The sequence below is a fragment of the Crocodylus siamensis genome, chromosome 3, assembly GCF_052110815.1.
Source record: "Crocodylus siamensis isolate JL-2025a chromosome 3, ASM5211081v1, whole genome shotgun sequence".
Classification (NCBI taxonomy): domain Eukaryota; kingdom Metazoa; phylum Chordata; order Crocodylia; family Crocodylidae; genus Crocodylus; species Crocodylus siamensis.
This window is the reverse complement of record NC_143397.1, coordinates 74333008-74360328: the sequence shown is the minus strand read 5'-3', so window position 1 is coordinate 74360328 and position 27321 is coordinate 74333008. Positions and strand designations below refer to the sequence as shown.

Below are 27321 nucleotides of genomic sequence, written 5' to 3'. Positions count from 1 at the left end.
AGGTGGTGTTGTTACAAACTGCTTGGTGCAAACCATGATATGAGGTTTGTGTTTTGATTTAATTCCACATCCTGCAGAGTAAGGGAAAAAGGAAGAGATGGGTCTCCTCTATTGCTCTCTCTTTACCACATGTTCCTTGGTTTCCCTTCCCTGTGGAAGTACCTTTTCTGTTTTATGGATTAACCCAGTTTTTAATACCACTTTTGAAAATTTGCTACCTTCCTCCCCTGAGAAGCATCTGGCCCTGGATTCCATAAGTATAGATGTTTCCACTACAACTCCTGTCAATAGGAATGTCTGAAGCATCATAGGTTTTTAGTTTAGAGCAAACAACTTTCAGTTGGAAATTTAAGTTTACTATTTCTTCTGCATGTGTAAGGTTTCTCTAGGGACAATATTAACCAAGTGCTTATCTATGGTATCATGGTTGGCATCTCATTAACACTTGGCCAGAAAGCTGCAGAATAGGTTACATCTCGCCTCTGAAGTCAGCAGGACCAGGAATTTATTCTGCGCATCTTTGAATCTGGTTCTGTAGATCTTAGAATTCTATGGCATTGGGGGCTGCAGAAGTCTCCCAAACCTCCTATTTTCTAATCGATGCGTTTTTGCAATAGCGAACTATAACTCACTTGTATAAACATGATAAAGTTGCTTGGATTGCTGCAGTTTGATATATAAGTTTGAATAGGTAAGCACATCCATGTCTTCAGGAGCCAAGCTGAATGTTGGCTGCAGTTTTTTGGTACCTTACAGTCATTCTGCTGGCTTCTTTCAGATAGCTTCTTCTGTAGGCTGCAACCCATCTGAGTTGCTTGAACAGTTCCATGGTTGGCATTTCTCTATAGCACTTCAAAAATGAAAGTGCTCTCAGAAAAAGGCTAAGTCAATTTTAATATGTCGTAAGATATTGGAAAATCAAAGACTAGGGGAGTGAATGAAAATCCCTGCTTTGTCAGCTGCACAGTCATAGAATCAATGAGTCAGAAGGGACCTAGCCAGATCATCGAGTCTGACCCCCTGCCATGGGCAGGAAGGAGCACTGGGGGTGGGAGGGGTCATAAGACCCCAGCCAGGTGCCTATCCAGTCTCCTCTTGAAGATCTCCAGGGAAGGTGAAAGCACCACCTCTCTGGGAAGCCTATTCCAGGCTCTGGCTACCCTTACAGTGAAGTAGTTCTTCCTGATACCTAACCTAAACCTATCCTCCCTCAGCTTGTGGCCATTGTTCCTGGTGACTCCAAGGGGGGCCCTGGTGAACAGACTTTCCCCAAGTCCCTGCTGGTGGCCCCTGATAAAGTTGTAGGCAGCCACAAGATCCCCCCTCAGTCTCCTCTTGCAGAGATTGAAGAGATTCAGGTCCCTCAGCCTCTCCTCATAGGGCTGGCCATGGAGGCCCTCAACCATACGAGCGGCCCTCCTCTGGACCCTCTCCAAGTTCTCCACGTCCTTCTTGAAGAGCAGTGCCCAGAACTGGTCACAGCACTCTAGCTGCGGCCTGACCAGCGCCACATAGAGGGGGAGCAAGACCTGTCTGGACCTGTTAGTGATGCCCCTGTTGATGCATGACAGGGTGCGGCTGGCTCTGCCTATTGCTTCGTCGTATTGGAGACTCATGTTCATCCTCAAGTCAGTCTTGACTCCAAGATCCCCCTCTGCTTCTGTGCTGCCAAGAGGGTCAGCCCCTAACCTATAACCATAATGCTGGTTCCCTCTCCCCAGGTGCAGCACCCTGCACTTGTCTTTGTTGAACCGCATCCTGTTCAGATCCGCCCACTTCTCTAACCTATCCAGGTCTGCCTGGATGGCAGAGTGGTGTCCAGAACTACAGAAATAAAGTGAATATGTAATTCTTATAATAGCACTTTGTCAGGAGTTTTAATTTGGAATTGTCCACAAATTCCATTAAGCTGACAACTAGACACATGCACAAATATTTTTTTTAAAAATAAGCTAAAGAATGTGCTTATGTGTAAATCCCAGATTTGCTTTCCACCTGGGGTCATCATTAAAAATCAGGAAAATAAACACTTTAAACAGTAAGGTCTGGACCATCCCTCAAATTATCTTTGTGAATTGCAGTTCTCCCCTTTTAGTCTTTGTTCTGGAGGGCCACTAGCCCAGGGTCAAGACAGCCCATTAGGACATGCCAGAAGAAGAACAAAAGTATCAGCTGCAAGAATTTGCTTTAAAGAGAGTTATTGACAGTTGCCCCAAATCTGCGAGGGGAAGGAGTTGAGAGCTGCTTGCTTTTGGTATCAAACACAATAGCCCTACTCTCTCATGGGGAGAGCTGGGATGTTCTAAAGAATTCCTCCAGAGGTCGAGGTCATTTCTTACCTTCAACACATGCCAACTCGAAGATAGTTTTAGTCACCGCAGTAGAAAAACTGGGAAACCCCAGAAAGAGAATAATCTACACCTGTTGAGCACTCAAAAGTAAGTGACAGAGCAACAAAGCCAAAGGGAACTGAAAAGTTATGAATTGCTGCCTGAAAGAGCCATTTTTGTAGCACAGTGTTTGCAAACTGATTCTGTTAGATGTTCTGATGGTTGGAACAACATTTTGGGCAACAAAAGGGTGACATGGCACAAGAAATCAGAAAAATGAAAGCCTGCACAGTACTAACCTCTTATTTTATAGTAAAATGATGAGATAATCTTAACCACAAATGTGTACAGACCATATATTTATAGACCATAAGTATTTTTCCAATAAAAATATTGCTTATTTAAAAAGAAAAAGGTAAACCAGCAACTGAAAGAAAACATTTATTGAATCAAAGTCAATACTTTCCTTTTAATATCTACAAGCCAACACTGAACTGACTTTATTCAAGAATGAACACAATGTACAAAAAAAGTATGTTTTTGTTTTTTTTTTTATAAAAATATGTTGATTTTTTTTCTGGCTACTGAGCTGAAGACATTTTGACAAAGGCAAGATAAAACTTGTTCACTAAAATTAATCCGCAAAAAACCCGTGAAAATCATTTTGTAACCATAGGACAGATAAAGGCTCACTGATAGAGATGCATTTGGAATGCTGACACCAATTAACCGTTTTTGCCATGTGCTTATGCCCCATAGACAGCTGAACAACTCAGACCTGTGTTATCATGCATCAGCTCCTCCAAAGACTATCCAAGTTTATTGGAACTACTCAGATATTCTATACTTGGGTTACAATTTCATTGCTCAAAATAAAAATTAAAATAAAATAAAATAAAGGGAGTCAACTGCCTCAATGTTCATTATATTTCATATGATTTTTTTTTTACTTTGGATATTACCAGGGAAAAAGCAAATATCTGTATGCCTATATGTTTAAACCAATCTCATGGCTGTTATCACCAAAACTGAGGCAGAAATTGTAAAGGGAAAAAAAAAGAAAGAGAACAATAACCTGCAGGAGTCTCATAGTTATGCCCCATTTACTAGTTAAGATGTTAAATGCAGTATGAAGTCTTTTTTTTTTTTTTTTTTTTTTACATAAATGTTTTAAAAACTCAGCTAGGATTCAAACTTTTGACTTATGTTTCATATCACCAGCAAGGAAAAGGGGGGAGATGGGGAGAGGACCATTTACAGAAATATCTGAAAACAGTGCAATATTAAAATACAATTTTCACAACGTGTGAAAGAAACATGCTTTGGAACCTGAGCAAAAGGCTTTTTACTGACAGTAAAAAGTCACCCTGTATGTTGTTTTCACTGGCATCTGTTCTGCCAGATTAGTATGTTGCTCTTAGCAACTTACATGGCCCCTAAATATTTAGTACACAGAAACTGCCAACTACTTAGAGGTCTACTAAACTTCAGCTAATATTGCAGGCAGTCTGACATGCTGCTACTGGAAGTGATCACATAGCCTAAAATTAAGCAAAATTAGAGAAAAGAAAAAGCAGCCAAACATGATGCTTTTTTTTTTTTAAACAGACAAAAGCGCTACCACAACACTCAGATACGGTACTACACTGGTTTACAGCCTCGAGGTCAGCTCTTTCAAAATAAATATACTGAACATTTACAACAAAATGCCTTATGAATGCAAGCGTTCTCTTTATTATTTCAGGACCAATTGCATAAAAACTAAAAAGACATCATAAAGCAGCTAGGTTACAAGTCCTTTCTCAGAGACTGGTATGACTTGGTGCCACAGCTAAACTTTTCATCAGCATTAGTATCATCAGTCCGCAATTACAAGCAGATTTTTTCTGGGACCAAACAGGTCACCACACAAAGCAATTTCACAAAGCATGCGGTCATCTACTCTGCTGATTTTCGAATGTATGCAATGATCATTGTGCTTGCAGGTCCCAGACCTTTCAAAAACACATAAAAACAATGATGGATTAAAAATATTAATTAGGAACTTGCTCATTTCTAGTGACAGGACTGGAGGATATTTAAAAAAAAAAAAAAAAAAAGCATGAGAATCCTCCTGTACACTTGCAGGGGGAAAAGGAAATCTAAAAGTGGAGCTTTAATTTGCTTAAAATTGAAAAGAACTAAAGAAATCCCAGTGCCCTAAAGAGCTACATGTCCATGGTTTTGGTAGAGGCCAAAATGAGTGCATGCCACTAAAAGGCACGGTTGGACCAGTCTGATAAATGGTATCATCAGAGCAGAACAGCAACTTTTCACTGGAGTAAATCACAAGGGTTGAACAACGAACCACCACTTCTCTCTCATCATGAACACAGAAAGCAGTCACCAAAGCAATAAAGGGGACACAGGAAAGAAGATACAGGAATTCACAAGAACCTGTGAAACAAACAGAAAAGAAGTTAAAAACAGGCAACATGGGGGGGGGGAGCTTTCTAATCCTGCTACTATGTTAGATGTGTTTTATTAACAGCTGCATTTCCTTACATAGACTGCAGCTTTGCACCATTTCTCTTAAATGCATTAAATTATACACTCTGCTATACTCAATTTAGTGGGCAGATAATATCACCTTCTAAGACAACAACTAGAATACAAAGAATCCCAACTGCATGATGTAAGGAAACATTTCTGCCATCAGTCCTGAATTATTAATCACTGTTCACTACCTAATACCAAGTACATGGTTATATAAACATCCTCCTTTTATCCCCCTGCCCAGAAAACAATGAAATAGTTTAAAATAATGAATCAGAAGGGTACAATTATATAAAAGTCATTGATCATGGTCCATGGCAGGATGGTAGAGAATAGTGAAGCAGAACAGAGACAAAATGGCTTGAGGTACCACAGAACAATACTTACTGGAAATGTTTCCCCAAGGTTATCCTGCTTTTGTATCTACAAGCTGCATTTGAACATTTGCAGACATGCCACCTCCATAGCCTCCCTTGGACTGCATTTGGTTCTGAATTGAGCTCACCTATAAGTGAAACAGAAAGGGAAATGAAATAGGGAAAAATAAGACAACTCAAATGTAAATTAGTGTTTTAAAGTGCCATCTTCCTATTACAGGTGCACTGTGCTTTACATGAGGATATTTCCTAAGGTAGTTTTGCTGGAATTTTTACATATTGGACTTCAACATGCAGCTCAGCAGAAAAGATGAAAGAAGAACTGGCGCCGACTGATGTGTAATTTCTCCCTCTCCCGCAAAGGAAACTGGCTGATTCAGTCTTTCTCCGAACAGCAACGTGATTAGTTTTCTCAAGACTAATCAAAATCTCTTACTGCTAGCAAACTTCTCTTCATTATTAAAAAGCTATAAATCTGGCTTTAGTATTAGGGAGGTGTTCACTGCTGTGCAAAAATGATAATGGTGAAATTAACAGCACTGCTTTACTAAAACAGGACTTTGATATTTTTTAATGCACAGTATCTGTGTTGTGGTAGAGTTTTGTAAGTCGAGCCAACAGCTGCAAGGCATTTGAATATATAGGGCTTCCTAAACTGTTAAAGTCCCTTCAGATTTTGTGAGTCTTCTTTCCAGTAAGGGTAGTTTGGAGCACAGATTTATTTTTCCTTCAACTGATCCTATTCCTTTCAATCAACAGGGGATTTATTTAAGTGGGACTTCAACAGAACTCCTCTGGCAAGGATTTATTTGAGGGTATTTTTAGGCTGAAATAAATAAATATGTGAAGGAGGGAAAAAAAGGCTTCGTAGCCTTTATCCATAAAAAGTTAGTAAGACTAAAGTTCTCTTTGTGCTCATGCAATATGAATCAAAATAATCATATCACTTTGTGCTTTAGGGCAGATAATGGCAATGTTAAAAAGGGCTGAAAAAAAAGCTCTTTATTCTTTGTGTACATCCCAGATGGAAAGGGAACAACATATTCATTTGTCTCCATCATTTGAAACGAGACTCAGAGCAATAAGACCCCATCTACAATTATCTACCTACAACCATTTCAAGTGTTCCCTTCCACACACTTCAAAAAAGTCAGTAGAAAAATGTATTAAAACCATACTGGAGCACAAACTCTTCAGATAAGACAGAACCACAGCACTTTTAGTCGACACACAGCATTTTCCAAAAGGCGACTCCAGAGCAGAGAACTGTATACCAGCATGACTCTTCCCAGGTGTAAACACAATCTTTTCAGACTGCTGGAATTCTGCTGGTAACCACCATGTTTAAAGAAATGCTTATATAGCATGGTTCTGATACTAGGGAATGTAGACCAAAATTAACATATTAAGAAATGTAGTGGCCGTTTTCAAAATTCATCCAAAGAAACGAGTGGCTCAATTTTATATTTTTATTAAACAACTTTGTTAACCCTTACTGCATCTTATCTTGACAAGGGAGTTTGATAGCATTATTTCACTTAATAAAACTTTTGACTTTCAGATGGGTGTGGCTATGTGACAAGTTGGGGGTAGCACTCATTTTGTTTCTGATTCCTAGATTCATGGATGTTAGAGACTGGAAGGGACCTCTTGAGATCATCAGGTCCAGTCCCCCTGCGCTTGGGCCAGAAAGATTATGGGGTCAGATGACCCCAGCAAGGTGAGCGTCCAGATGTTTTCTGAAGATATGAACCTTGCCTGAGATTGGTATCAAAACACAGCTTTTTTCTGTGTAGTCCATGCTAGTGGCCTTGTAAAACTGATATTTAAATTAAAAAAAACCCCAGCATGCAAATCACCAACCAACAGGATATTTTCAAAACCTCCAAAGTGTTGTTTTTATTATATAAGGGATCTAACAAGAATCTCAGTATTTGGATCTTGGGTACAAGTATTATATTTAGCTGATATAGAAAATAGGGATGGTTACTTAGCAATTAAAATACTGAAGCAGTTTTAGTTATCTAAAAAGCTAAATTGGAGCATCCAAAACAGACTGAAATTCAGGACTACTGAAGCATTGTGCTGAAAGGTACTACTCATCCTGAAAGCATCATCCGAGTCCGGAAGAGCATCATCTATCCCTATGGTGTTGTAGCAGTAGGGCAAGGTTCCAGCTGCGAGACTTATCCCAGGAAATGGGCAGGGGAAGAGGATTCTAGCACACTAAGGTCTAATAAACTGTTCTGTTGCACACTATTTTAGAATAAAGAATAAATACACATGTATAGAGGTAGGGGGAAAATGGGAAAGACTATTCAGAGAAGTGAGCTTTGAGAAAGCATTTGTAGGGTGTGTGGGTAAGTGGCACTTGACTACGGTGTAAAGGGCAGAGAGTCAGAGCCATGAGTGGGAATAATACACAGAGAGATAGCAAGATAAGGTAAGAACAGCAAAAGGGATTAGTTGGAAATAAGAACTAAAATGCAGGTGAGGTCTGAGGTACATGTGGCAAGAGGCAAGGAACTGGTGAAGTGATTCAAGTACACACATGTAAGGATGTGGTATTACTGATTATAGGCAGTGTGCTGTAAGAGATGAGAAGTAGTTAGCCCTATTAGTCTAAGGTCAGGTAGAAGGCAGAGTGGTACCATAGAGACTAACTGGTTTGCAAGACACACCTATATAAGGCAGTGGTTGGAGAAGCTGAAGTAGTATTTTTAGCAGCTTTAAGGCAAAGGGAAGTAGTCCAAAAGAGTAAGGTAAAGCTAGATTGGAGATGATGAAGGATAAACTAAAGTGTTTGAAACAGTAAAAGCTAAAGACATCTCACAGCTAGACAGGTAAAAGGGCAGAATAAAAGGAGGAAAGTAAAGTAATGTGGAATGAGAAAGAAACAGGGCATGAGGGCTCCTATTGGTTATTTTTACTTCTGACAAAAATGATGAGATCCTCTGCACAGAAGGAAGAGGAAGGGAGCATTATAGCAGTAAATCTGAGCAGGTAACAAGCTGCCATACTTAGATGTATGGAAGTGTATAAGGGAAGAACAGAAGCATTAGTTGGGAAAAAAAACCCCAGAGCTGAATGAAGCAAGGAAAGGAAGTGAATAAGGTCATAAAAAGTCCCCCCGAAATGTTCAGAACAGCAAAATCAACAGCATACAAGGGACATGTACAAGAAACAGGCAGCATAACAAAAGTAAAGTGAGGAAGAGAGGGTGGAGATGGGGGTCTGCAATCTTAAATTTGCACTTTGGGGGGTAAGCAAGAAGTCCAAAGTTAATGGGTTGACTATTATATTATAAAGTAGTGAGCGACTAAGCAAGAGGAAAAAACCTGCAGGGTGAAGTCATAAACCTACATTTCATAAAAACTGAAGGAAAAGACAGTGAAAGTGAGCAAAATCTGAGTGCATTAGACCAGAAGAAAGGATGAAGGAATTGGAGCCACTGGTGATGTGAAGGAGCCAATCAATGGAGTCAATGAGGAGTCAATCAATGTGAGGCGGCATAGAGAGGAAAGGGACAACCAATCAGCAGCAGAAGGTAGCAGATAGTGGATAGCTGGAGAGAGAAAAGAGGGCTGGATTGTCTAGGATTCAAAAGTTGAAAGCAGAGTGAGAAGAAATAGGATTGAACATTGAAAATGGTAGAGGAAGGAACGTAGAAGCAATGGTATATTTGTACCTTACAGACTAACCAAAACAGATTATATAGCACAAGCTGTCATCAGAAGGAAACCCAGGTTACTCTGCAACTGTCTGGTTGGTACCTACTACAAAGTGAAAAAAGATTCCCCCAAGAAAGAGTAGCCACAAACCATCAGTCAGACATTCTTAAATTAATATTTCAAAACAATTATAAAGATAAATTATGTTCCAATAAGAACTGTATTTCTGTCAGCTGTAAGTGTGTTGTGGCCAGAAACCCTGGTGGTTCTGCTATGTCATGTCCTCTTTTTTTTTGTTCTTTCTCCAAATGCTATTGAGCAATGGAAAGTGCCTTTCTTACAGCTGAGAAGACAAACAAGAGCAGCTTCCAGGAAGGAGAGCCAACTGTTGCCACTTGCTTCCCAAATGACTGAGTGGCTCCTACATCTCTGCCCCGTGCTCCTATAGCTTACCTCCTTACACTTAAACATACGCCTTACACTCATTACACTTAATTGCACCCTCAAGTGTACCATTTGAAACACACAAAGAATTTCAGCACCTCATCCTTGCCTTTCATTAGAATATTAACAAAGTAAATTGGACCTTTATGGCCAGTTAATATTTCATTAACAAATACAAGAAATTATTGGGTGCAGAAAAACATCTGCCTCTTTTAAATGTGTTAAATGACAATTTTAAATGCGTTTTCTAGTGCGTTGCTCTTTCCTGTCAAAGATACTTGGATACAAATAGTACTTAGACACTGTGCTTATACCCCCACAGGAAGCCACAACAAGCTTCTGCTTCTGACATCATAAGTGCTGCAGTAAAAAATGCGATTATGGTTTCAGGTAAGCTACGAGAATTAGAAAACAGGACGACTGACGTTTACTTAAAAAAACAATAGTCTAAGGAGATACAAAAAATGTGAAATACTGTGCATGTGCCTTAAATGCCTTTTTTTATATCTGCATTATCAGCTACTCTTTGAGAATAATCTTCTGCTAGCAGTCCCAGCCTATTCTGCAGTATAAACCTATTTTAATTCATAAACTGCTCATTCCGTTCAGAATAAGGGGAAATGGGTTTGTTACTCAGGGCCAGAAGGGACCATGAGGCCTAAACTTTTGGCCCTTTCTACCTGGAGTAGAATGTGGAACCCATTCAGCTCAGGGGGAGGGGGAAGGAGTCCTAAGTTTCAGTCTTTTTTTCCCCAAGGTTATTTGTTCTTATCCAAAAACTCCTGAAGGAAAGATACATAAAACAAGGATGGGAGCAAAAGTCCAGCTCTTGTTCACTCTCCCTTTCTCTCTCTGGCACCAAGAACCTTGAATTCCTTTCTGTAGGGTGGCTAAACTGTAACAAACAGGTGGAGAATATCCTGAACCCATCCTTGTCTCTAGCCTGGTAGTTATTCAGGGGCATGGTATATGCAAGAAAATATAACTAGGGAAGTAACATAAGAAAGAAGCCCGGGGGGTGTGTGTGTGTGTGTGTGTGTGCGTGCGTGCATGTTGGGCTTCCTGAGACGTGCCCAATTAGGTTCGTCACGGAACTTAAATGCTGCTGGAATCCAGAAATGAGGCAGAGTAGCACCTAGGTGAGAAACTGGTGCCTAATTTGCAAGGAGAGTTCTGGCCTGCACAGAAGCAGACCTTCAGGCCAAAAAAGGCAGGTACCTGGGGATGTTTTAGCAGCCTCCAGGGTTAGGTAGCTGGCCTAAGGCTGAGTTAGAATTTTTTTTTAATTTGGTTTGGATTTTGGTATCTAAGCCCTGTTGCAAGTATCTAAATGCTTTTTTGTATCTGGTCTTCAACAACTGTCTTACATTTGTGGTACCATGATACAACCTATTACTACGATAAACATTATTGTTTTTGAAGTTTGCTCATTTTATTTTGAACATTTTGATTGTAAATATTTTGAGCTGAACAAATGCTATGTTGCTTTCCAATGATGTAACTCCACTGCAAATCAATAGCAACATAGTTGTGAATCAGACTGCTAGCTAGAATTACTTTGGCCTTTGTTTTAGTATAAAAATGTATGGATTGCAGTCCATGAAGATGCAGGGCCTCTTCAATTTAGCACACTTACCGAATTCATACCACTGAATAGATCTCCTGACCCTACGTGAGCTGTATGAACAAAGTTTGTTGGTTCTCCAATCATGCTTCGGTCAATCCGCCGTCGCCTTTTCTGAAAAAGCAGATAACGTGTCCCAGTTATCACTGATTTCCAAGATAAGTAGCATCTGGATTCAATGTAAAATTAAATTTGTAGTTAGCAGTTAACTAACCAGTGAGCTATTAAATGTAATACAATATCAGAACCAAAATTCTTGATTGAGCAAAGCACCAAGTCATCAACAGTATCTTGGCATTAACCAAAGGGCATATGATAGATTATTTCATTCAGCAGATAAAGCAGTAAGCATGTTCTAGTATTAGATAGCTATATAGACAGCTGTGTATGCATAAGGAACTTTGCTATATTCCAATACATAATAAAACTACACATTTAACATTTTACACAAAACTAGGTCTATCTTTTTGTATTTGGCTTGCACATGCTGATGCACCAGATGTTTGGTTTAGAGAATCATTAAGCACCATTTGGCTGTCCATATAAAACAGCTAACTCCACAGAAGTCCTAAGCTGCCTCCAATATGAAATCACACAATTGTTTCTAAGGATACATTTTTCTCTCCATCAATTTACACAATGCAAACATATTGCCACAGAAGGCAGTATATTCAACTCACTTTTAGTCTCTGTAGTGATAAGACTATACCTTAGTATCACAGCACCAGATGTCAGATTACATCCAAGCAAACACTGACACCATATCTCTTCCAGCACAAGCTAGCAAAATTATTTTGATCTCAATTTCCCTTCTCACATATATTAACAAAAACTGAGGCAGAAAATCTAAGTAAATGATGAATTGTGGGCAGTCTAAATTCACCCTAATAAAGGCCACTTTGGCTCTCTGCCACAAGCCTGATGTTTGTATCTAAAGGAATAACATAGAATAGACTACAGCTGCCCTTATATCTAACACACAAATAGTCAGACCATGCTGTGACCTGCAGGCCACCCTCTTAGATTTAAAAAGGTAAGGAAAACCGTAGACTCTACTCCAAATATTTCGATTTTAGATAAAATGTACCACTAAACTGAACTTAAACCACTACAATTGTTCATAAGAAGCTAGTTGACCTCAACCAAACATTCCTCTTGTATACGTCCAGGTTTTCTCAGTTGCACATTTTAAAGGACCAGCATCTCGCCCTTCTTGGTCTATGATGAGATGCTAAGGCCACCTGCAGTTTTGGGTAGGGAGTTTACATGCCTCATCAGTGGGATTCAAGGCTATCAAAACATGGCCCCAACATGAGTCATTGTGAATCAAAGCCACAGCTGTGAGAATACATCAGAGGACACAGCCCAGTAAGAACAAGACATTTCTGGAATTAAAATCAAATCCATGAAAAACAAGCATTTTTCATGTACCCTCCTCCTATACTGGAACCAGTAATTCAGAAAAGCATTTTATGTGTTATTGTACAAGGTATTAGATGGCCAAAAGAAAAAGGCATGATTCTTAACCAGCCACATACTAAGTATCATCTACCTTGCACCCAAATGTTAGTGGGCTTCCTTACAGCAGACAAAGTGACAAAACTAGCCAAATGAAATAACCATTGCTATAAATATCTTTATTAAAGTATCTCGGGGCTATCAAGAGAAGTCTGAGTTGCCCATATGTGTTGTGTTTAATATATCTTAATACTTGCACTGGAGCACTATAGGTTCCAGCTTAAATAGTTTAGTTTTATAAAATATAAATATAAAACTCACTAATCCTGAATCAATGCAATGAGCTCATTTAAGAACTGGGCTTCTCTTCAATAAAGTCTAAGTTATGAATGATAAACAGGTAGATGTACATGACTGAGCTGAGAGAAGAGAATTCCAGATTGCCTTTACACTTCTATTAGTTGAGAAGTGGCATCAGAAAATGCTTAAGGCTAGGTACAGATGCTACTCCTATTGTGCATTAAATCCCAGAAAGTGCTCTGAAGTCATAACTGAATAGATATTCATGGCTCTTAGAGTACTTTAAAATGGCTGAGGAAGCTTTAAGTTAACCCTTGATGGATGTGGTATTAGGCTAAAGTGCTTTCTGTTAAAGCACTTTTTTGAACGTCTGTACCACATCCATTGTGCTTCTTGTTAGGCTTGATTGCTGTGTCCGAGTGCTGGGCTCGCTCTAACCCCTTGGCTGTCACTAAGCTGAACCAGTGACAGCCCCTGATCCCAGCCCCACATCCTCCCTCTGGCCAGCTGTCAGCTGCAGCCTGGCAGAGGAGGGGAAAAGAGGGGGTTCTGTCTTTGCAGCTGCCCCAGTCCCATGGTGCACTGCAGCCTGGCTGGGGAAGGCAGTGGGGGGGAAAGGGTCTGGCTGCAGCTGTTGAGAGGCTGGGATGGTGAGGGGGGAGAGGGAGTCCCCCTGCCACATGGACCAGCTTGTCCACCTGGCCCCTCCAAGACCCTACGCAGCCATCTGCGGCTTCCTTCCCCCACCCCTGCCCTACTCGCTTGACAGATGCTGCGAGGAGCTGCAAGCACAGGGACTCCCTCCCACATCTGCCCCTCCAGCCACTGCTGAGGCATGTAGGAGTTCCCCCTGCCTGCTGCCTTGGCCAGTGTAAGCAGGCTTTGAGCCCCTCCACTGAACAGCAAATATCTCTTCAGTTTGCTCCTGCTCTAACTTACAGCGCAGGGGCTGGCAACCCCCAGCATATGTACCAGAGCATGGCATGCAAGACCATTTTGCTTGGAACTCGTCACAGCCAGCCTACCCTGAGCTCTGGCAGCTACTGCAGGCAGCAGGAAGGCTGCAAGCCCTCACACTGGCTGGCAGCAACTACTCAGAGCCCAGGCTAGATGCGTCAGACAGCCAGGAGGCTACAAACAGCTGTCAGGCTCCGCCGTAGCAGTGGGTACACATGTGCCTCCAGGTGGACAGTGGGGAAAAGGCCTGGGGCAGCACAACCCTGGCCCATTCCCTGCCATCTGCCCAGAGGCATGCATGTGGCTGCCACCGCCCTGGAGCCAGTGCCCCAGATTCAGTTGCAGCTATTTGCAGCCTCCCGACTGCCTGCTACAGCTGCCCAGAGCCCATTCCAGCTGTGGTAGGCAGCCAGGAGGCTGGAAACAGCTGCACTGGACTCCTTGGCAGTGTGGCTGCATGCACATCGCTGGCTGGGTGGGGCTGGCATTGCGCTGCCCCAGGCCCCTTCACCGCTATCTGCCCAGAGGTGCGCGTGCACCCACCACTGCCACAGAGCCAAGCCAGGGCTCCAGAGCTCAGTGCAGCTGTTTGCAGCCTCCCGGCTGCCTGCCACAGATGGCATGGTCTCTGGCCAGCTGCAGTGGGCAGGCAGCAAACAGCTGCAACGGACTCTGGAGCCCCGACACCAGCTCCATGCCGGCTGCAATTGCACGTACACCTCAAGAGACAGTGTGGGGAAGAAGGCTGGGCAACACAACCCTGGCTGCTCCTTCACTGTCTGTGCAGCCACCATCAGGAACGAGGATTGGAGCTCTCATGGTTCCCCTGTGGTCTGCCCCTGGCATGCCAAGTCAAGGTGTGGGTCAGGGTTGGGGGGGGTTTGGCACTCTGACCCATTATAGTGCTCTCAGTGTTTGTAGAGAACCCCAAGAGACAGCAGAGTTTAACTTGTGTGTACAATGCAAAGTGATCAATACTTGAACAACTGCGTGTGTCAGATAATTTTTATTTTTAAAACTGAAGACGCTTGGGTGGAACTGATGATTCCATTGGAATATGCTCTTTTGTCAAAGTCAAATGCTTAGCAAACTTGGGTCGATAGTGAAGGAATTAAGTATGAAGGAAAACATTAAGACAATGCTGGAATATCAAATTTTCACTTTTTTTAAACTGAGAATTATTTCCCATTTGAAATGGACTACCTTTCAATAGTTTTATTGGGTATATTTTAACATAAAATAGAAGCTGGAACAAAAGGCAATTTATAAAGCCTTCAGGCATGTACAAACAAGTATTCATCTCAAAGAGGCCTAAATGGGTTCAAGTGACTTGGTTCAAAGTGAGGCATCAGGTGATATCAGGATCAGAACTTGGGTATTTTAAATCCCACTGTTCATTTTCAACGAAATTCCTATTTCCTATTTTTAGTGGTTGATCCTGCAACGTCTTTTGACAAACTCTTATTATATTTTCTATCCTCCTATGAATAGATTTTTAGTTCTTGATACTTTTTGGTAATATGACCCAAATATTCACAAATTTTAAGTAAGCTATTAAAATATTAATCTATTTTTAAAGCATCATTCTGTGACATATTCAAGAATAAATGGTTGAAAAAAAATGTTGAGCCCCCTCAGAAGTTTTGCAATTACTATGCAGTTAGAATAGATACACTGAAACTCTATTAACTGCCATGGTAACTAGCATGCAAGACAAAGAATTGATGTCCTTCCTGTTTTAAAATCCTTATTGTTCATCCCCTCACCCCCACGCGTATTGTCTGGTCCTTTTGAAGTACAAGACCAGGACTCATTAAGCCATGAACATTTGTATCATGTAACAAGATGATTTAAAAAATCCTGTTACAGTGGTGTAGGGTGTAGCCGTGTTGGTCTAAGGGCATAGGCAGACAAGTTTCTTTGCGTGAATCTGATATCATTTATTAGACCAACCTGAAAGCTTGCTTAATAATTGTTTTCCAACTATTTAAGTTGCTTTAATAAAAGATATCAGATTCACGCAAAGAACATTGTCTGCTTAAAAATCCTGTACATTTCATGAACTTGAGATCAGATGTGAGCTTAAAAGAAAGTCTAAATACAGTATGTGATGTGCTGGCACATAGTGAAATTAAAAGAGCAAGTTGTAAAAGCGTTTTTATGTTATTAAATAAAAACATAAATAAGGCTGTTTATAGCTCCATGGAAACTTGAAACTGAAATGTTTCTTTACCAGTCCTAGAACAAGATAAATATTAAACTGTATTTGTTTCACATTATAAAGTCAGAAGGTTTTCACAACTTTCAAGATTGTATCTAGAACAGTGATTCTCAATCAGGGTGCGCTGAGATTCTTTCAAGGGTGCTAAGGGGTGCCACAAACAAACATGATTCACAAGATAACCCCAGAGATTTCAAATAGAAATTGATAAGTTGTAGTCTTTTGGTGATCTTTGCAACAGAAAAAGTGCTCTATTATTTTTCTGTAGTCAAAAGAAGAGTGAAAACTAACACCAGGCATTTGCAGAGGGGTGCCTCAAGTCTATCCAGGGGTGCCTTATGTTTAAAAAGGTTGAGATCCACTGATGTACAAGATAGGTTGAATTTCTTCAGCAGCACAGTAGCAGAAAGGGATCTCAGAGTCATTGCTGACTACAAGATGAACATGAGTCGTCAATGTGACAAAGCATTAACTGCACTTTATCATGCATTAGCATGTACATGACAAACAGGTCCAGGAAAGTGATACTTCCCCTATATGTGGCACTGGTCAGGCTGCAGTTGGAATACTGTACAAGATCAGTTTTGGGTGCCACAATTCAAGAAGGATGAACCTCAAGAGGATTCAGAGGAGGCCACTCATATGGTTAGGGGCCTGCAGGCAAAGCCCTACGAAGAGAGATTAAGGGCCCTAGATCTCTTCAGCCTTCGCAAGAGAAGGCTGAGAGGTGATCTTGTGGCTGCCTACAAATTCATATAGTGGATAGCAAGGAGTAAGAGATACTCTGTTTACCAGGGCACCCTTGCAGTAACTAGGAACAAAGGCCACAAACTGATGGAGAACAGATTTAGGTTAGATAACAGAAAGAACTTTATGGTGAGGGTTGTCAGAGTCTCGAATGGGTTTCCAAGGGTAGTGCTCTCTCCTACCATGGGGGTCTTTAAGAGAAGGCTAGACATGCACCTGGCTGGGATCGTCTAACCCCAATGCTCTTCCCTGCCCAGGGCATGGGGTTAGACTCTATGATTTGCTAAGGTCCCTTCTGACCCAAACATCTATGAATCTATTAATCTTTAGCAAACATCCAGTTAACAGTAACACTGCATTAATGTAAAACTTTCATACACATCTTTCCTCCTATATTTTTTCTTGTGTCCTTTGCATAGGTAACGAAATTACTCCTGTTCCTTTCAGCCCCTTTGTTCCCTCCCCAACACGTAATATTGTATGTTATTCCACATACAGGAGACCAGCAGAAGTAGCATTTCTGCTTCAGTATAGGTGGTCTTCCAGTGAAACAAAGGTCTAGTGGTTAAGGAACTCAGAACACTGAGACTACCTAAAAATCACTGGGGATTTTGGTGCCCAAGTACTAAAATCTGGTCCTCATTTCCTCTTCTGCAAGCCAAGGATAACAATTCTTCCCAGCCTGAGAGGTGCTGTAGAGATAGGTATGGATAAATAAAGTACAGCAAACTAAAATGGAATAGGAACTGAGTGCATCTCAGCTGCTCTGCAGGAAGCAATCTATGTGACCTCTCTCACCCTGTGGTAAATGAAACCTAAGCTGTTGTAGCTTAGCCCTGTTTCACTGAATATTAAACTGCCCTACTTTAGCTTTCACTTACAGTTGGGTAAAAGCAGGCACATGGAGAATTATCATACATTAACTGCTCAGCAGTCAGCCCTTACCTCCTTTTAGCGTATAATTTGTTCACTTTTTCGTGCTCAGTGACTCCACTGAAGATTATGAGGTCCAGATACTAGGGCAGTAAGGACCATAAGTACCACCTCCAAATAACTAGAAACAGCAGGAGTACAGCTCTAACTATGTAGTCACCGTTACTGCTCAGATTGCAACACCATGTCAGAAGGACAGAAGGAAGACAAATGAGTTAACAGGATTAACAAAGAAATAGGATAAGGAACAGGGATAGGGAGGGGGGCAAAAGCAAAAAGCGTAAAAGTGAATTCCATGATCCTTAAATTAATTTTGTGTGTTGGTTCTGCAAGTCCCCTTACCCCTCCTCTTTCCCATTCAAACACCTGTACAGAGACAGTCTAGACAAAGTTTGAAGTCAGCTTAGGCTGGTTGATTGCCAAAGGAGCATTACTAAAGGCTGAAATGGGAGCTAACAAATAAAAATAATTCCAAAATTTGGACATTTCAATCTTGAGAGTATTTCAAAACTCCCACACACAAACTGAACAGTTACAAGTTATAACAGTTTACTTTTCTGGACTAACATACCAAAGAATAACATAGCAGGGACCATTAAATAAAAGCCAGGCAAGAGAAAGCGTGAGGTCAAAAGTATGGAGGTCATTTGTTTTACTTATATGCTCAAATAAATTGAATGTAAACAAAATCACTTACATAGAAGAGAAATGGAAGAATTCTTTAAAGAATAATTTTCTTGAATTGGGTTTATCATTTCATTACTGCTAGTTATGTATAGCATGTGAGATTTAAAACCAATCAATTTGGCATATTTCAGTGAACGAACAGGGAGGGCCCCAGAGTTCCACCGTCACAAAATAAGTTTAAATAGAGAACACATTTTCAAACACAGGCTTTTAGATTCATTTGGACATAGGGCAATGCTAAAATGACAGTAATTCAGCTTTAAAATGTGGGGTGGAATTACTGCTTGGGAGTAATCCAGTTTAACTGTTTGCACCTCTCCCACCATAAGAAGCTAAATCATATTGGTTCACCCCTTCCCCCACCTTCCTCCCTACAAATGAAATGAGGTAAAATTGTTGTGGCTTAACTGACTGCAGGAGATAAAGAACAGACTAAAACAAGTACAATGAATTCATGTGAACCAGGTTAAATCTCTTCTCTCTGTCTCCCCCCCACCCCTTAGGCAGTACAATTGTTTCATCTATCCACACCAAGAGATAAGATTTCTGAATCTGCTCTTTTAGTAGAGGACTACAGAAATGTTGTTGTGTGCCTGAAAAGAGTGGGGCAATTTAGGAGGATCTCCTGTAGTCTGGCAATCTTATTCTGAATTTTTCCAGAAAATAATTATGGAAGGAATTTAACACTTAAAGACGCAAAAGGAATGCAGAAATCATATCAATAGTAGCCTAAGTGCTCATCAAGAGCAAAGAAATATCTGGTGGAGTCACAGCAGAGACTGCTTAGAAAGCAAAAATGTTTTGAAAAAAAAGGGGGGTAAGGAAAAACAAACAAAAACAAGTGCAGTATTTCAGCATGAAGATCAGGGCACCCCCCTGATGCACTGTGAGCTTATTAAAAAACCCATTAGGGATATTACGTTCTATTTTGCAACCTCTGGCAGTAGAAGCAGTAAAAAGCAGTACACCAAATTTAATCCCAAAAAAAACGAATTCAAATCAGCTACGCACAAACATAAGGATTATCAACATAAAATAAGTCAGCGTTGCAAATGCATACTTTGACCTTCAACACAGGGAACATTCAATTACCAACATATATAAAAAAGAAACAGTCTCTTTGGTTTGTACTCACCTGCTTTTAATATAGGTATCAAAGACACTATACAATCATTATAAAAAAAATGGGGAGGGGGAGTGATTTAGGCATCTTTTCTAATTCCTGCTCCTTGATAAAAGTCTTCAAACTTTCTATATGTATGCATGCCAAAGCAAGTGTGACATGACTCTGAAATCTATGGTTTTGGAATGAAAAAGTATAGGCGTTTCCCCACCCCTATCCCCACCCCTTTCCCCTCCTAGCTTTAACTTAGCCGTTTAGTAAGCAATAAAATGTGTTCTCTGCTTTATCTGAACCAGAATTTAAGAACAGATTAGCTGCAGACATGGTTTTAACTGCACCTTAAAATCTGGTTTAATTGAAGTGCTCACCACTTGATAGAATCAACCCCCTTGATACAGAAAGCAATCAATCTCAGCTGGAGAACCATCCATCTCTTCCTATGCACTAAGAGTACTGTTTAAAGAAAACATGATGTTGCAGGTCACAGATCAGGAATGTGCTGTATAAGCATGCAGAAGTATAGAAGCCAAGTTAAGAAATGTGAGGAGGATGGACAGGGTTATTGCCATAAACAAATGTTTTCTAAATCAGCACATCTTTAGTTTTCTTGCCATCCACTTCACCATTTAGCCACTTATTTTTATAAAAAGGGCTCTGTGTAAAGCTACAAGTGTTCTACAAACAATAGTGCCAGTGCCTAATATAATTAAATGTTCTTTTTGCCTTTTAAATCTTAGTATTTCTTTATTCTATCGCAAACAATTTAAGATATTGATTATATTTAGAAGTTATCTTAATCACTTAATATTTTCTTCCAAATTTTTTTAGCATTAACTATAACAAACCTGCTATCCTTATGCGTGTTTGTTCACTCTTTGCATCTTGCCAAGTTTCCATGTAAATGTATACAATTAAGCAGTTAATTGAGAGGCTTAGAAGCCAGAAAGGTAAAACATGAGTGAGCATTTTAATTACTTCAATTCTCCCCAGCCAGGGTGGGCCCACAATTTTTTGGGGCCCCCTGCAAGAAATAGTTGTGGGGCTCCCTGCCACAAAGGAGTGGTTGGCAGTGGCTGGGGGTGGGAGGAGGGCAGCAGCTGGACACAGGGGGCCCTTTAGCTGCAGGGCCCCTGCGGCCGCAGGTTTCGCAGGATAGGACAGGCCGGCCTTGTCTCCAGCTAACAGGGGGATAGTTTCACTGGTAAAAGGTTTTCTGAAGAGGGATGTTAAATTAGAGAAAACAAAGAGGTAACAGAAAATAGGAATTCTTGAGTATGTAAAATGCGTTCCCCACTGCAGGAAGAAACTAATTAAGTTTATTTTAGAAACCAGAGTATTGGTATAATGATATTCAGCCAATTTCCCTCTAATTTATTATCCATAAAAGTGTTTGGAATAGGATATGCTAGATTGGAAAGAAGTAACATTGTACTGCCTTCATCCTATCTCAGTTTTAGTGCTTAAGGCTAGGGACAGAAATTACACATAAACCGGGTATAAGTGATTAGAAACTGGTTCAAATCTGTAATACAACAGAAGTTCAGTGTACATAAACCACTTCCGAAGTGGCTGAAACTGTCTGCTCCAGCCAAGCAGAGAGGCATACTCTAGCACTCCCTGGCTTTCGGCCAGAGCCACTACCAGCATGTGGCTGCGTTTGCAGAATCAAAAGTGAATGTCTGTTAACTTGCTTATCGGTTCAATCTATGCAGCTTAGACTAATCTGCAAAGACTGAATCAATTCAGCCTCAGGCCTTTTGAGTGTCTGTACTTAGCCTGAATGACTGATCCAGCTTGCCAGGATTCAAGAAAAATGCCCGGAGACTTTTCTTATTTATACAGGAAATTGGTGTGATGCAATACATGAAGAAAACAACAAAATGTACGGCATAATTAAAGCATGATCATCATCACTACTCTGTACACATTTATCTAATTATCTATGGGTGAGAAGTCCTGGTTCAATGTTGTCAACCTTTTTGTCCTAGTCTGCAAGGCTGTATCTCCAATAGATTGCTAAAAGTCATATTTTGGTTGTTCTGTTCAAATATTTTGTTGGTTCCCATTAACAATTCAAAGTTTACCATATGGGTATATGTGCAGGACAACTGCATGGTGAGGATGTTTTTATTTTACTCAAAACAAGACAGATCATATTAGAGACATCTAAATATATTCCAAGTCATACCAGCCTTAAAAATACCACACACATACACAAGCCTCATGTGCCAGCACCTAATCTAAGGTTTAGTAATCATCTAAGGTTTAGTAATCAATTCCACATTCCAAAAAATATTTTTCAATTGCATAGCAGCCTCTTCCTTGATCTATGGTAATTCTATGGAAAACATTAACCAGGATGGCTTGTAGGAGGTGGCTAACCCAGATCAGCTGTATATGAGCAGTGATACTGTTCCAAAAATACTGTCATCTTGGAGGTTCCTACAGCACATAAGACTGAATAAATGGATCATAGTTAAAATGACAGCAACAATATCTTTGAGTCAGCAATATGCACTGGTGACTTAGGGGCTGAATAGGGTTGGATTAATTTTCTTTTAAAATGTTTATTATTGTAATAAAGCTGGCTTATCATTACAGGCACTAGACTAATTTGATACTGATAATTCCACTTTGAAATTTAGTTCTGGATTTAATAAATTTACTTGTTAACTTACTGGAGGGAAGCTTCTGTCTGTGAACAAGGAGACAACAATCAATGAGAAGTGTTGAATTATTCTTCATTATATTGTTTCCTTTAATATTTGTTTTTATGTCTATGAATACAGCTATAAAAAGAGGGAATGTGACAGATGACATTACATCCAACAGTTTGTTTTGGCAAGGCAGTGTGGTGGAGGGCTATTTGAACCTGTGACCACTAAAAACTAAATGGATTTGAAACCATGCTCCATGAAATGAGTCAATTTCTCATGCTGCCCAACTACTTCACTCACTGATGGCCTGGTAAGACCACCCAGTTTAGGAGGTAAGAAGTGATTTAATTTCCATTCTAGTAGAAGTGATTTAATCTCCATTCTAGCTCTATTTAAGCCTGCCATTTAAATAACAGCAGGGTAATTTGAGCATAATAAATCTCACTAATCGGATGCTTACCCACATGTTCTAATCCTTTCAAAATCTTTTCTTATTTTGGCAAATGCATAATATCTCACCATGCCAGGACTGCCATTGCTGACCTGCAAGGAGACTAGGGCAAGTAGTCAAATGGAACTCTCCTCTGCTCCTCTTTGTACTTACTAAACTAACGGATTTATTTTAATGTGGCGGACTAGCATTCCCTACAAGTACATTGGCAAGGGCCACCAATACAATCGCTAAGTAAGACTGATACATTTGCCATATATATATATATTTTTTTTTACCTTAAAAGAAAATGGAGTATTTGACTTCCTCTCAAAGTTAACCCCCAAAGTAGAAATACTCACTTGATTGGGATTTTTCATGCCATTTGTTCTGGCATAATTTTAGGTTAATCAGCAGTGACAGGGAACTTTTCCTTTCCTGTTAAATCTCTTTCTTTGAAGGATCTTTTGCACCAAATCAAAACATTTGAGCTATTGCTTCTCCTAGTCAAAGGATACAAAAAGGCCTATTGAGCTGTCCATGACATTGTCTTTTCAAATAACTGGGTTTTCTGGTTTGGTATTTAAGAATTCAACTGAAACTACCAGCACTAGGAAAAGATAAGTCTGAGAACCAAGTATGAAGCTAAGATAAGGCTTCATGCAAGGGTAATATGATACCTAATCATTTCAGGGTGTGGATTCAGACTCTTATAAAAGGAACTGAACCTGATTTTCTCTTTTCTTTGATTGGGTTAGAAAACAAAAAACCCCATGGAGACCTGTATGAAATGGGAAGCATCAAATCACACCTTAGGACAGGGGTCAGCAACCCCTGGCACGCGTGCCGAGCATGGCACACCAGGCCATTTTGCTTGGCATACCACCACCAGCCCAGGCTCTACGCAGCTGCTGCCAGCCATGGAGCCCAGGGTGCTCCCAGCAGGCAGCTGGGAGGCTGCAAGCCCTGGTGCAAGCAGACTGGCACCCATGGGCTGCCTGCAGCTAGGAGCCCGCAAACAGCTGCTCTGGGCTCCAGCATGTCGGCACTCCGGCACCTTCCAAGGTAGACATTGTAGTTTTTTTGGCACTCCGGCCAAAAAACATTGCCTACCCCTGCCTTAGGAGCTTTGCGCCTCTTTTCTGCTGGTCCACTGTATGCTATTCTGTTCCAAATCTCTCTCTGGCAAGTGAATAACAAAGAAAATGTGGCACTAATGACCATGACAGGGCCATTCCCAGTGAAGAGATGTGGGTTGTTTATTGCAGGCAAGCTGTGGCCTGAGGATCAATCTTAGCTCCAATTGATATTTTTCCCAAGGGGCCATGGAGATGATCTACAGCAGTTGTGCTCAACCTCCAGCCCACAAAGCCATGTCATTTGGCTTGTGGAGCTCCTCACGAGTCTGGAAATTTGGTGATGTCAGAACATGGGTTGGGCTGCCACATGGTCAGATCTGGCGCACAGGGTCAGGCCTGCAGACCAGTCCCATACTATTCATCTGCCCAGCCTGCAGGGCCCAAATATTGAGCACCACTGAACTAGAATATAGATGAAGCATCTTCCTGCCCCAGTTGTTGTCAGACTGAAATCCCTAGTTTCAGTTCTTTATTTATCCTTTTTTACCCTTTAAAGTGCTTTTCTCCCTAAATAAATGCTAGACACCTGCAGTTTTTTTAAAACAAGAGGATGAGATATTGTTATATTCACATGATACCAGCAGCTGGAATTTAAGAAAATCCACCAAGTACTGTAAAACCCAGCCATCACAAAACCCCGTATCCAGAGTTCACATATTAGAAATATAAAATGTTCAGACTGAACACACTAACTTTTCGGAGATTTATACCATTACTTAGTTACTATGCAAAAGTTCTTCAGAGGATCCTCTTCTTTCATTTTTAAGTAAAGGATCGTACATGATACATTAACAATTTCAGTTATTGTTCCATAGAAGTAAAAGTGCTGATGTACACTAACAAGTCATACATGAACAATGAGGAGACACAAATTCTTCTCACTTAGTAGCACACATTAAACAATTTATAGTTTTCAACAATAAAAGATTTTATAATGGAGGAAATATTATTCTTATTTTCCTGAATCACAGAGAACTAATGACAAAGAAGTAGAACTTTAAATAACTTGTCAAGTATTTTTGCAATAACCCTACCATGTAATACATTATAAATAAGCAACAGAATTGATAAACACAGGTTTATCAAGGTTGATAAACACATTCAAAACACTCCCTCTTTTCTTCACTGCTACATCCGAGGAACAAATGGACTCCAAAATGATAATGGCTGGGGGATTTCAGTCCGACAATGATGTTCTCGATACCACTGTGGTTCAGGAGTCTACTTTAAATATCAGCAAGAGCATCCTTTTCTCACTTCCTGGCTTTTACAAGCTGAAGACATAAGTCGCTTTTCACAAGAGATGCATGTAGAAAGTAGGCTATCTTGAGGATCTTCTGCTAGCTATATTTTAGAAAGTTATGAAAATGTACTAGACTCTGGGACAAAGGAAACTGAATTCTGTATTTATTCTTCTTTGACAGAGAGACAGGTTGAACAGAGCAAGCAGGCATGTCAACATCACATCCGGCTCTTATAAAACTTACTGAGGATTCAAAATGTAGCCACACTCTTTAAGCATACCAGAGACTGTGACTCTTGTTTCCCTCTAATAACTATTGATATTACAGTAGCTTCATAGATCCTGATCAAGATCAGAGCTGTGTTAAGAGCAGGGGCAGTGCTCTGATGGTATGGCATGACAGTCTAATGCACTGATGCTTGATAGGCCACTTGATAGGCTAACTCAAAGTAGTTATTTTTTAGTTCATGGCTAAATGCACATAACCCAAATGCATGCTATGATCGGAGGTTGGGGAGATGTGAGGTTATGCTGTAACTAGAAGGGAGAGGTTTAACTGACAACTACAAAAAAAGAATGGATTTTACAAAATTTAAACAGCTAAAAATGCCAGTGCAAGAACTTAACTTCAAAGCATTTTAGAACTTATTCTAGAACCGTTTGAATACTGTAGATCATATGAATTTTTATATCAGTCTGGCCTAGAATATTTTCCTTTATACATTGATGCAAGTTGAAAGATAGGCCTTCTAAACGGAATAGTAATGCATTCGATAACTTTCTGAACTCTCATTCGCAAGGAACTAGCGATTCAGAGCCACAAAATCAGAAACAAATAGGTAAAAAGAATATTCCAAAATATGAAGGTCATGTTTGTCCAATCTTGCAGCCCAATTAAAAAAATATATCTTTGTATCAAATTAAGCATTTTACTTCATAAGTGAAGACCTCTCAGGGACTGCACACTGTTTGTGTGTCAAACAGCTCCTTTGTTTTTAGCCAATTCAGCACATCCCCACCTTATGGATTCTTTTGAAGTGTGCTTTTTCTAAACTGTTTACACAATATTCCATTATATTATGGTGGTGTTACTCATCACATGACAAAATGGGCAATTTCAGGCTATGTTTTCTAAATAAACAGGAAAATTTGCCAGATGAGGTCAGATGACTCCTGAAGACAATAGATCTTTTAAGAAACGCTTAGGTCAAACATTAAAAAGAATCTTTGCCTTCTAATGGACTAAATAGGCTTTGTTCAAAACATGTAATAAAAACGCATGTCATAACTGCTTCCTAAACTTAGAAACCACCATATTTTCTACAATTAATTTGGCAACAATCACAATTATTCTTTTTTTCATTTTTTACTCCTCTAATATACATTTTGACCTCATTTAATGATAATTAGCTGCTTAATGCAACTAAACCTGTTTTTTCTTTTTCTCCTTGTTATGAAAAAAATAAAATCTTGGTTCTCTGACACCTTACACATAATTTCTCAGTATGTTCAGACAAGCCACAGTCTTGATGTAGTTGATTCTGTAACCATAGTTGAGGAAGCAACTGCACACATGCAGAGAAATGATAAAGCAGACAAAATTACGATTCATTTGTAGAACAGCAATGGCAAGCTGAACCTAAATCCTGTAAGGTTTCAAGCCTGTGCACTTTTATTACATAGAGATGGACAAGAAATAACAGTGGACATGAAGTGGAAGACAAGAATATGGAGAAAAAGGTAGAGAGCAGTTAATAACACCATGTTTTACACACACACACACACACACACACACACACACACACACACGCACAAATGATAAATGCATCACCTCTGCTGCTATTTAGTTGAGTTCAGGCCACAATTTTAAAGAAATGTTGGCACTTGAAAATACAAACATGCAATTAGTATTATTTTCATAAGTGCTTCTGGAAAATCTCAGTAGACACCTAAATATTTTTAAAAATGGATTCCCAAGTATTTAAAAAAACCCACAAAAATAACATCATGTTAAATTATAAATCTCTTTCCTGAACCTCTGTTCAAAGTAACACAGGAAATATTAGGGTGGTCAACTGGCATGATAAAGAGTTACAACTCCATGACAGGATGTGCGTTAGTCTTTACAACATGAAACTCTTCCTATTCAATCAAATAAATGTCAACCCTGCCTGGAAAGCACACAAAAGCAATCAATTAGCCTCAGACATTTGTATACTGAAATCCTTTCAGTTTAAGAAGCTGGATAGCCAAAATCTGCAAAGATTCTAATGCAGGGGTCGGAAACAGTTTTGGGTAGAGTGCCAAAAACACTCGCAAACTTGACTTGAAAGATGTTGGCATGCCAGGGGCAGACAGTGGGGAAGCCATGATGGGACCGATCCTTGTTGTTGCAGTGCAGCCCCGGCCCTGGCCTCGGCCCCTTCCCCGAGGCATGAGTGCCAA

The 27321-nt window shown here is 40.2% G+C and overlaps 1 protein-coding gene across 1 annotated transcript in view; it reads right to left on the bottom strand.

Annotated features, from left to right (window-relative positions):
- Positions 1–2758: 2758 nt before the first annotated feature.
- The window catches only part of CDC42SE2 (CDC42 small effector 2), a 50427-nt gene continuing 25864 nt past the window's right edge, over positions 2759–27321 (bottom strand). The window contains exons 2-4 of the mRNA XM_090038515.1: positions 10994–11095; positions 5253–5370; positions 2759–4766 (exon numbers count right to left, since the gene is read on the bottom strand). Coding sequence (XP_089894641.1) covers positions 5272–5370; positions 10994–11095 — 201 coding nt within the window. The 3' untranslated portion in view covers positions 2759–4766; positions 5253–5271. The remainder of the gene's footprint in view (positions 4767–5252; positions 5371–10993; positions 11096–27321) is intronic.